Raw genomic sequence first — 12,486 nt, 5'->3', positions numbered from 1 at the left:
AAGAGGCTTGTCATAGCTAACTGGAACTCCTGGATGTATCAACGAATCTCCTGTTGATGATCCTGAATATCTGTGTCTGCATCATAAAAAGATGCAGGCCAAACGGCTCAGTACGTGGAATGTACGAGTATGTAAGCTGGAAAGCTAAACAACATAGGCTAGAAGAAAAACTGGAATAAACTGAACAACTTACCTCTTTTCAAACTTTCTCAACTCAAGGAATACTCAAAACTACTCAAACTTACTCAACTCAGAAGATAGATATTGGACTCAGAGACAGATACTCAATTCAAAGATATATACTCAACTCAAAGATAGATACTCAACTCAAGATAGATACTCAACTCAAGATACTCGACTCTTGAATAACTGAACTCAACCTGATTGACTTCTTTTAATAGAAGGCAATTTAAAACAAGTGCGATATAAAGAAAGACTGTTTAAAACATGTTATAAACTCTGTGTGTACACAAGGATACAATAAGCCTGAGATGTATATAGAAATACAATTGAACTGATGTATATAAAATACAATAATTTCTGTGTATAAAAATACAATAACTGCTGTGGGAGTTTCTCTAACCGACAACCATCACATAAGAGCTATAGTGATGATACAGCGATCGACCTCACGCTGCCAGAGCATCTTATACCCGGCCAAAGGTATAAGACCTGAACTGCCTAATGGATCCACTAGTCTAATCTGAAAAGGATTCATCTAAAAAGTATGATCCTTTTCTACCCATGGTGGCTAACATGGTTCTATGGGGGCTGTGGGTTCTTTGAACGCTCCCCCAATTCGGTGCTCGATACTACTCCCAAAAATGTACTGGCTCTTATGTTTTTAAAACATATTTATTCCTGCTGATATGAGATAATTACTCAAAAACTAGCCCGAAGGCTCTTTGGAAATCTCAATTTCCAACCTTGTTTAGATGTAAAGACATTTCTTTAAAACTCCTTTGGGAATACATAGTTCCCTAATAACTTTGAGAAATGAACTCAACTTTAAACTCTTGACTCTTTACTCTTTACTTGACTTGAAACTCTTTACTTTACTTGAACTCTTGGCTTGATGTGAAACTCTTAACTTAACATGAAATTCTTAACTTTGACTTGACTTGAAACTCTTGACTCAGAACTCTTCATTCTTTACTTAACTTGAGCCTTAAAATGAAGTTAAAACGATCAATGAAGACTCTTGGAAAACCTTAAAGACTTGTTTTGACTTACCTACTTCTAAGCTTGACTTCACTTGACTTGGAAACTAACTTCACTTGATTTTGAAACTAACTTCACTTGACTTGGAAACTAACTTCACTTGAATTGGAATTATGAATTCAAGGGTAATGATTTGTGTTTGGAAAGACCCCATGATGATTAGGAATAATTTAGGACAGCTAGACTTAAGAAAAAAATTCGAAATTTAATTCTAAAAACAGAACAGATTCTGTTCACAGAGGTAAACACAGCTGCAACGCAGACTTGCTTCAGGCAAGCTGCCCAACTTTTCTCCTTCATGTTGCCAACTCTAAACCCTCTCAACCTCAAAGGTTCTTTTCCCAAACACTTGGGGTCATAAACCCCTCAACATACAGTGGATTCCACTCAAAAACGCAACCAGATCCTATCCCAAATCAGCAAGAACTTCAACAACACAACCAACAACTTCAACAACCAAAATACATCTTTTCTTGGAATTAAAAACGAGTTGGTGTGTGGGGGTATGAACCAACCAACACTAAGGATCATAAAATCCCTCAATATACAATAGATTTCAGCTTAAGAACACAACCAAATCATGTCCCACAACCAACAATAACTTCCACAACACAACTAACAACATCAACAACAACTAACAACTTCAACAACTTCAACAACAAATCCAATCTTTTCTCAAATCATAAAATGAGCTTGGTGTGTGGGGGAAAGGATCAACCCACACTAAAGAACTCACATACCTGATTAGGGATCACCCCCGACGAAAATCCACGACGATCCTTAGCTTCTTCTTCTCTTTCTCCTCTTCTTTTCCTCTTCTTTCTCTCTAAAACCCTCACTCTCACTCTTTTAAAAAGGGACAAAAATGATCCAAACATCAGTCTAACACCTTAATATAACCCAAAGAAATGATTAGGGAAAAGACCAAAATACCCTTAAAATTTTCGGACTAAACAAACTGCACTGTGCGACTGTGCCAACAGCCCAACTTCCAAAGGGCATAAGTCACTCATACGAACTCGGAATCAAGAAAACTCGGTGGCGTTGGAAAGATCATTCCAAGGGCTTTCCAGACATAACTAGAAATTCACCTAAATCATTTTGAGCTAGGAGTTACAACTGCTCAAAGTTGACCAAAAACTCCTTTTTTTCCATAGCCAAATTTTCCAGATTCTTTCCAAAATGACTATTTCCAATTCAACTCTTCTTGGAACTCAATGTGCTATACCTAGGGACCTTAACTCAACACTCAAGAAATTTTATTCCTCGGTAAAATCTCACTCCACATGAAGGACGGCTCGAGTCTTAGTTCGAAAAAATTCTCTGGGGTGTTACATTCATCCTCAAGAACTCACAAATCCTTGATGTGTCAATCCCTTCCTGTCGGTTCTCTCTCTGCCTAGCTTGGTTGGTCTCAGCTTGACTCAACATTTTTATCGCTTCCCTAAATTCAGCATTAGTAACTACTCATTGGGGTTGTACTTCAGGTGCATTGGGTACCTCTTGCACCTCAATATTATGCTTAGCAGGACGACCTCTGATAGCTCTTCATGGAGGCATGATTAATTGAAAAAACACGCGCAAGCATGAATTAGAAAGAGACTTTATAGAGATGAACTCTATCGCATGAAATGAGTGTGAAAGAAGTGAGATAATTTCCTAAGTATCGCAGTCTCCTAATGCAAGCCAAATGGCATCAGTACATTGAATGTACGAGTATGCGATGGGAATACTAAAAATAACATAAGCTTGAAAGGAATCTGAAAGAAACACGTACCTTGGCTTTACTCAACTCATGAATAACTTAACTCAAATGCAAAGTAAACAACAATAATGGTGCAGTTATACAAAGCATTTAAAACAGTAGTAGCAACTCAATTTGTTAAAGAAATGCAATAACAACTCGGTTTACTTGTAAAGTAATATAATACTATGGGATTTTCTTTAACCGACAACCATCACTATGAGCCTAAGTGGTGATACAACGTCTTTTCCACGCTCCCAGAATTGTCCTATACTTTGCCGTCATATAGAACGCCTTAACTAAGTGGATCCACTAAGTGGTGATACAATGTCTTTGCCACGCTCCCAGAACTGTCCTATACTTTGCCGTCATATAGAACGCCTTAACTAAGTGAATCCACTAGTCTATGCTAAAAAAGCACTTAAGGAATCATCTAAAAAGTATGATCATTTACTACCCATGATGGCTACATGGTTTATGGAGACTTGAGTTATTATGAACTCACATCCCCATATCGGTGCTCAATACTACTCCAAAAAATATACTTAGCTCATATGTTTTTAAAACAAAACTTCTTTCTTTGGTTTGAGATTATTACTCAAAACTTAGCTTAAAATCTCTCTTGGAATCGATGTTCCCTTTCTTGCTCAAATGTGAAAACATTTTTAACTCTTGGGAATACTTAGTTCCCGTATAATCTTTGAAGAAATGAAATTTTACTCTTACTCTTTACTCAACTCATAGCTTAAGTCTTAAAACAAAGTTAAAACGTTTGTAAAAGACTTTTGGAAAATTTTATGAATTTCTCTTAACTTGACTCTTAACTTTCCTTGACTTGACTCTTAACTTTCCTTGAATTGAATTATGGATTCAAGGATTGTGATTTGTGATAGGAACAATCTCATGATGTTTATGAGTATTTTTAGATATAGTTAAACATGAGAAAAGATCAAGAAATCACTGTCTGGAAGCAAGTCCACGACGTGGAGATGTATTTAAATATTTGGTCGCGAAAATAAATTTTGAGGCAGAACGGTCTGTGACCGCTCCGCGACGTGAGGAGAAAAATTGTAAATTCTGAGGAACAGGTCCGTGACCTGGTGCCCAGATTTCCCCTGACTTTTGCTTCTTTGTTTTCCAACTCCAAATCGCCTAAAATCGGTTCTTTTCCCCAAATTCTCTTTAGATTTATATACCCAACAAATGTATCTAAGAACCTAACTCAAAACAACTCTATAATTCGACGTAAAGATCTCAGAAACTTCTCAATCTCAGCCCAATTCAAGAACGACATCAAATTCGAGAATACATATCAAGAACATCAAACTTTCAACCCTTTTTAGGACGAATTTCGCTGAACTAATTGGCGCGTGGGTGAACGAACCCAACTCTATGAAAGTCTCACATACGTCATAGGGATCACCCCTTGACGAAATCCACAAGCGATTCTTGAAGAACTTGATGATTCTTGCTCCTTCTCCTCTTTTTTTCTCTTCTCTCAAAACCCTTGTTCAGTTTAGACCCCAACTAATTACCAAAAAATGAAATTAAATTAATAGGTATGGAAAAGACCAAACTACCCTTCCAAAATCCGGATTAGACTTTCCTTATTTGAACAACCCAACTTCAACTGTGCATATATCACTCATACAAACTCGGAATCGCGCAAACTCGGTGGAGTTGGAAAGATAATTCCAAGATATTTCCTACGGTATATACCTGGAAACACACCTAACTCATCCTGAGTTAGGAGTTATGGTCGTTTGAAGTTGACCAAAAACCCAAACGTAACATAACTTAACAAATTTCCAGATTTTTCATTCTTTCCTAAAATGACTATTTCCAATTCTAACTCTTTCTAGTTCTTTCAATTAGCGAGATGTTACAGTAATTTCTTAATCATCAAAAGAGACTGAGATATCTGCAACAAGCATTAATACAAAAGCACTGACAAAGTAAGTCTTTGCTGGTTTTAGAAGCAAGCTAGGAGTAACTGTTCCTCCACTCATTAGCTTGAGAGGAAGTGTTGAAGATAAGGAACATGTTGAAAAACGTGGTACAATCAACGTTAGTTGTTAAAGAGTACTTAAAGTCGCACTAGGACTAGGCTACTGTGTTTGCTTAGTGCGACTAGGCTATTGTGTTTTGTTAAAGAGTTATAGTCGTAGTAGTAGTAGTAGTAGTCATCCTCTATTCTTGTAATTGTATAACTCCAAGTGTAGCTAGCCTAGGGCTCTAAAAACTCTGTAACAACTCCTATATAAGCAGCATGTACTTGGCAATTTTCTTCATTAATACAATCTTTGATTTCTCTCATTCATTTACTTGAGAATTCTACATTAACATCATACATGACCCACCCTAACCCGTTTCCCTTTTATTTCTCCTCCAAATCCTTAGATCTAAATTTTCTCTCATTTTAATGTTTGACTCCTTAGCAAAAGCTTCAAAAATTCAGTATTTACAAGTCCTAATCTTTCAATTTTTTCTTCTACAAAGTATAATGATTTATTCATCTGTCAGTTTCTTGCCAATTGAGTGGGAAGAAATTAAAAGGAAACGGGTTAGGGTGAGTCGAATATGGTGTTAATGAGTCAGGTTTAATTTCAAATTTAATTAAATTAGATCGGTTTTAATTTTGGCAGGTGGACCTCTGACAAGAGGCAACATGGAAAAAAATATTTTGCAAAACCATCAAATTCGACCATTAAAAATAAGCACGAATGGGTCATTTCTGTTACGACAATGGCATGGTTGAGTTCAACTATTAATAGATGGCATGGATGAACTTTTTCTCAATGTTCGATGACATATTTGAACTTTTTTTGACTAGTTGTTTTGGTGATGTGGACCTCTAATAAAAGACGTATGTGGAAAAAATCCTAATCGTTAAAAAATAATGGCACAAATGGATCTAGACATAAAGGCAGTACCATGATTTAGCCGACATAAATGAGTCTTTTCTCAAAGTTCGATAGCATATTTGAGCATTTTTCCTTTAAAATATTATGTTAAGTTCCCAACAAAAGGGAGACACCCCCCCCCCCCTTCCCCTCCCATTGGAAAATAACTTAGCACCAATGGAAACTCAAGGAAATTTCCATCTTCAGCTAGTCGATTCTAGACTCCTCCTAGTAGGGCTCTATCTGAACATTGGAACAATAATGAGAAAAATGCTCTACTCCCTTATATGCATAGGCCTTTTTTATTCGCGAAATGTATCTTATTACATACTTTGAGAACAAACTAAAGATTTAAAATTTGCCTCAAATCACAAGCAAGTTTACCTCAAATATACTATTAATGCAAAAAAAAAAAATTACCTCAAAGAAAAATATGGATTAAATAAGCTAATTTTATAAATATGAGCTGAAATTATTAGCTTTAGTCCTACCCCATAATGGAGGTGAGACACAATATTAAGCTCATCAACACACAAATAATTGCATAATGAGGAATCAGTACTCGATGAGTCAACAGTTGTGTTACATAGCTACAACCAGAGGCGAATTTAGGATTTTTCGAACAAGGGTGCACCAAGTAAAATGTATTGAAGTGGGAATTGATCCTTAATCCTCAAGGTCAAAAGCTCAACATTAAATCATGTGGACCATTTAGATTTCTTGTAGTACGGGTGCCAAAATATAATATTATACAAATCTTAGAAAATATATATATATATCAAATATCTAATTTTACGAAGAAACCACGGGTGCCGGTGCCGTATTTTTTGGCTCTAAATTCGCCACTGGCTACAACAAAGATTACTTATTAACATAACCGGTAAAAGCCAGAACAGTCTGTATAACTGTGAGCACAAGAAGTGTAATAGCTGCCACAGTTGAAGCTCCTGCCCAAGGACTCTGAAAATAGTTGTGCTTCAAACTTGCCTTCATTTGATTCCATGGCTTCTCACAATGTTGAATCAATTTACTGCATTCTTGTATGTAATAAAAGTAACAGTCTGTGATTGCCACCCCATCTGAAAGTTTCTTGAAGATGCTAGCCACTTGTTTGTCATCTCCCATGCCCTCAAGGATGATTTTGTTTTGGCGAAGAAAATTCACATCTCTATGTGAGCCAATAAGTTGAGTCATTAAATGTGCATACATCGAGAAATAAGGATATGGTTTTATTGAAGTATGTTGCTCAAAAGCTATCATATTTCTCATGAAGGTTTCCATAGTATCGTCAATCGCGAAACATGGGATTTTCATTAATCCCTTCTCGAACGTGATATCGAATAGTGATGCTTTATCCTCGTCATTTTCTTCCACAAATCCTATTTTTAAGAAGCTAACTCCAGCGTCAAAAAGCTCTCTTGCAGTTGGAATATGATAGCATTGCCAAAGTTTAAGATGAGGGGGGATTTCTTTTGATAATTGCAAACTGTTGCCACAAAAACTTATCTTGCAACACTGGTTTTGTGTGCTAGCATTCATCTTTTGTTGAACTTTCTCACCTGATGGGCGACAAAACATGTGTACCACATCAAGTAAATGGTCGAATCCTTCTGTTATAAATTGAATTTCTGATTTGGGTATAAATTTCACCTTTGGAAAAGTATTAAGCAAGGTATGTCTCACCATATACAACAAGTTCTCTTCAGTAGGATGTGATGTCATGCGATAAAGTCTGACAAGCACAAAGAAAGGGAGTTGGTTTTCTAGTAACCAATTTGGTGATGCTGTTTTCTTTTTCCTCATTTTCCCAGCACTCTCGAATAAATTCAACCACACAACAACCATCAACCAATAACATTTCTGAAAAACTTTCAACAATATCACTGTCAAGGTTATCGCCATAACACTTTAGTGCTTCATATTTCAGTTTATCAATTTCAGTAATGCAACTTTCCACATCAAGCCCCTTTTTCAGCTTGAGATATCGTTGTAGGTTCAACAGTTTGTACTTTTCCATGGAGCCAAGTTGAGAATTTTTCTTGTGATAAGGACCAATGGAGATCAACATTGGTGTATAAGCATCTGGATTTGATTTCCATAGCCCCACATTTACTTTGAATATGGTCGCAAAGTTGATGCATGTAGCGTCCAAATTCTTAAATCTTTCATTAAATATTTGATTTGTACAACTCTTTGTTTGTAACAGTACAACATTTGTTTCCTGATTTGTGCAGCTCTTTGTTTGTAATTGTTGCTAGTAATTAATTGCCTCTAAATAAATATATTTAACGAAAATGAATTCTATTACCGATAATTAATTATCTGTAAAAATCATTTTTGATGGGAGTGTGTTAGGCAATATAGAAGTCAAGTGGAGAGCTTCTGTTTGGCAGTAGCAAGTGTGTGTTCAAGCAAATTTCTTGAATTGATTAAAAAAAACTGATAATTAAGCTAAAATAGTCTATATAGTTATGAGTATCACTATTAAAAAAAATTAAATTTAGTGAAGGACAAATTTTATAGTTAAACAGCAAAATTCATTGCTAATCTTCTTTAGTGACGAATTTTTGTTAGCTAAAATAGTGACGAACTAACAACGAAATTAGTAGCTAATTTCAATTTTTCTAATAGTGCATGAGGAGTATACTATATATAGATTTTCTAGCAAACCTGCCTATATTACTAACATGAAATAATATGCATTTTGAGAAAAGTATCATAGAATAAAGTGTATAGACATTACAATTAAGAAAACATATCGTAGTATATATCTACCACTTTGACTGTGTGTTCAAACCACCATTTATTCTAAAATTTGATATCAAGTTTAATTAGTTGAAGAAGAACACTTTTAGGGTGTGTTAAGTACGATGGAAGATTGTTATTTTTTTTTTGAAAATTAAGTGAGTTTCTTATTTATTTTTAATGTTTAATAAATAAGTTGAAAATAATATTTTGAAAAAAACTCATCCATAGATTTTAAAAGTAGATCGAATTATTATCATGAAATTACGATGTTTAATTACATTTTTTCATCCAATAAGGATTAACCAATCTCCAACATAGTTGAATAGAAAAGAATTAATTTTGGACCTATAATTTTTTGAAGTTTAACAGGTTCAATAATAAAAATCTAAAGGTCAAACCGCGTCAAACTTATATCATAGATCCCCATTTTGTAATAATGCACTCATCCTATCAAAATTTTGAAAACGTCTCTGTACCAACCCCGTAGTCCTCATCCCCACCACTTTCACATCCTTAACGCCATGCCGACCTTAATATTAGATTTTATACAAATATATAGAGCTTAGAATAAACCTGCAAATGAAACTTATACGGATTCAAGAATATTAGATGAATCAATCTTTTTCCTCTTTGAGAATCTGATCCAAGAATTGACAATATGCCACTTCTTGCATTCTTCACAGTCTAGTAATTACACAATTTATATATATGGGGTGTTTTTGGCTGACGTTGTGAATGCGAATGCAAATAAAATGGGCAGGGGATTGTTTTGTTAGATCTTAATGTGCTCGCTTGCATAGTGAATAGAGCTATCTGATACATGTTGTTGTAGGAGGTGAAATATATAGATATTTTGAAATAAACTAAATTAACATTCAATTATAAAACCCAATACATAAAGGGGATATGAAAAAGTCGTAAGTTCATCAACACAAATGCAAATTGGAAACACTACAATTGAGACAATCATGATAATTACTACTTACTTAACGGCACTTGTGATAGCTAAAATAGTCTGTATAGTTGTGAGTATGAGGAGTATGATGGCTGCCACAGTTGAAGCTCCTACCCAAGGACTACTAAAATAATTATGCTTCAAATTTGCCTTCATTCTGTTCCATGGTTTTTGACAATGTTCAACTGCTTTTCTGAATTCTTCTTTGTAATAGAAGTCGGAATATGTTGTGACCCCATTTCCGATTTTGTTGAAGAGGCTAGCCACTTCTTTGTCCTCTCCTATCCAGTTCACTATGATTCCTTTTTGCCGAAGCAAATTCACATCTTTGTCTGAGTCGATAAGATGATCCATGAAAGTTGCATAATCACTGAAATAGGTAGGATGTACATCAAATGATTGTTGCTCATAAGCAATGAGATTTCGGAGGACGGTTTCTGTATCATCTTCCACTCGAAAACAAGGAATTTCCATCAATCCTTTCTCGAACTTTATATCCAATAAATTTGTCATATCACCAATATTGTCTTTGTTTTTATTAATAAAACTGACTTTTGCAAAGCTAACTCCAGCTTCAGAAAGCTCTGTTGCATTTGGCATAACCATATGCCATGTTATGTCATCGGTTGATTTTTTCATGCGATTCCCTTGACATGAAAATATGTGTACTAAATGAAGTAAATGTTTGATATCTTTTTCATTACATTTTGTCTCTTTAAAGGATTCAGGGGTCATTTTTGGCAAGTCAACAAAAAAGGTAAATGAATTACCCACTAGTATTGCCAATGGTAATTCATCATCTTGCTTTGTCATGTAATGAAGTTGGTTGAGGACAAAGAAAGGAAGTTGATTTTCTAGTAACATCAAGTCTCGAAATATGTAATTATCATTAATATTTATAATCTTTTCTTCTCCTTTTGGACACATTTCACAATATTCTCGAATAAACTCAACCACAAAACAACCATCAAGCAACAACATTTGACAAAATTCATGACTATTATCAGTATCGAGGTCTTCTATATCATTGTAACACTTTAGTACTTCCTCCTTCTGTTTCTCCAATTCACTAATGCAACTTTCCACGTCAAGCCCCTCTTTTCGTTGAAGAAACCGCCGTAGGTACAATAATTTGTACTTTTTCATTAGACCAAGTTGTTGATTTTTCTTATGGTAAGGACCAATAGAGACCATCTTTGGTGTATAAGCAACTGGATTTGATTCACGTAGCCACACATTTACTTTGAATATAGTACTCGATTCAATAGACAAATTGTCTAAATCAAACATCTGATTTACAGATTTCTTTGTCTGTGATCCTAATGGATCTTGATCATTTGTGTCCTTTATGTCGATTAAATGATCCACTTTCCTCTCCTCTTCAATCTGTAATGGTTTAGAGTCATAGTTCTTTGCAATACAAGGAATTTCAAGTTAGGGGGTGTAATTGATTAAGAAGAAGTTTTGTAAAAAGGCAAACTTGGCTCCGTGCCCTTTAACTTGGTCTCATTTTACATTTATGCCCTTCAACTTTGAGTATGCACAAGTAGGCACATAAACTTGTATAAACTTGAGCAAGTAGACACATGAGTCCTACGTGGCACAATCCACGTAGGACGTCACATACGTATATGTTCACTTGTTCAATTTTATACAGATTTAAGTATCTACTTGTGCATAACCAAAGTTGGGGGCATAGATGCAAGTTGAATTCAAGTTAAATGGCACATTTATCTATTATGCCTTAAATTGGACCTAATAAAAGTGGGTTAAGGAAAAAAATACCTCATGTTTTTCAGTTTGAAGCAGTGGAATTTGGTTATCTATTGTGGTAATCTCAATGGAGTGTGCCATCCGCTTTCTCCAACTAAATCCTACAAAAAAACATATTATTATTTTTAGTGTCAACTCATTTTACTATTAATCCAAAGCAATATATTCATTGCAGAATTTGATTTGAAAAGAAATGGACAAAGCAATAAAAGGGAAATTATATTACTATATATCAACTCTCATGTTATGTTACTTTATAAAAAGAACCCCAACCTGTTGAAAAAGAAATTAATTTGATCTATTAAAATTTTTTAAAAGAACACACATTAATTTAATGGAAACATATACTCTAATCTGTACTTAAATGGTGTACATCATTTATGTTCATAACCTCAAAGGAAAGGTTATTGGTGACATTTTTTGAATGAATATTTTTTTTCTATTTTGTTGGTTAGATTTGTTTACAAAATTGAGTGAAGTAAGAAATAATATTATTAAAGAAATGTCACTTTCTCCCATATCTAAACTTTGAATGTATTTTGAAGTGTTTTAATGATATATGGTTATTTTGATCTCAAAATACAAGTAACTCTATAACAATATGTATTAAAAAGTTAAAAACACTTGTCATATGTTCGTTCAATTATAATTATTTACTAAAAAGCTTTAATTTAGTAATATTAATTCTATTTTACAACATCATATACTATATATACAATACACATGTGCAACGCACGTGCCGTGAAACTAGTTAATATCAAAACTACGAAAACAACCAGAAAAAAACTACGAAAATATCAACAAAATTTCTTCTAACAACTATTTTCATGTCACATGCGTGAAAATCAAATTTTTAAAAACTATATTGTCGAAAATATGTTTAATAGGAACATTTTAAACATCATTCAAGTATTCAATAGGTATAAATTATAATCTTTATTATAAGTATTTAAATGAAAAACACCGGACTAATTTTAAGGGCTAGCATATGTATTCAGCATTTTCTTTTTATATCATCCCAAATTAATGACAATTTGAGGGAGTAACACTTCTTTGCAAAAGAAAAAAAAAAGATATACTCTTCAAGAAAATGGATATTGTATAGTTTCCTTTAGGTTACTTGAGAAACTAATAGCACGAAT

At 34.2% G+C, this 12,486-nt stretch overlaps 2 protein-coding genes across 2 annotated transcripts in view; both read right to left on the bottom strand.

The window, feature by feature from the left end:
• Window positions 1-11,425, bottom strand: part of LOC125818750 (putative UPF0481 protein At3g02645) — a 145,993-nt gene extending 134,568 nt beyond the window's left edge. Inside the window, exons 1-2 of the mRNA XM_049498266.1 lie at window positions 11,357-11,425; window positions 9,596-10,957 (exon numbers count right to left, since the gene is read on the bottom strand). Of these exons, the coding sequence (XP_049354223.1) occupies window positions 9,599-10,957; window positions 11,357-11,425 (1,428 nt within the window). The 3' untranslated portion in view covers window positions 9,596-9,598. The remainder of the gene's footprint in view (window positions 1-9,595; window positions 10,958-11,356) is intronic.
• Window positions 6,730-7,770, bottom strand: LOC125819139 (UPF0481 protein At3g47200-like). The gene has a single exon (XM_049498653.1). It carries the CDS (start codon window positions 7,768-7,770, stop codon window positions 6,730-6,732), a length of 1,041 nt encoding a protein of 346 aa, XP_049354610.1.
• Window positions 11,426-12,486: the final 1,061 nt, after the last annotated feature.

The sequence above is a fragment of the Solanum verrucosum genome, unplaced genomic scaffold (assembly GCF_900185275.1).
Source record: "Solanum verrucosum unplaced genomic scaffold, falcon-dt-bn FXZP01000252.1, whole genome shotgun sequence".
In the NCBI taxonomy this organism is placed as follows: domain Eukaryota; kingdom Viridiplantae; phylum Streptophyta; class Magnoliopsida; order Solanales; family Solanaceae; genus Solanum; species Solanum verrucosum.
Note: the sequence above shows the minus strand (reverse complement) of the source record. Positions and strands in the feature narration are given on the sequence as shown.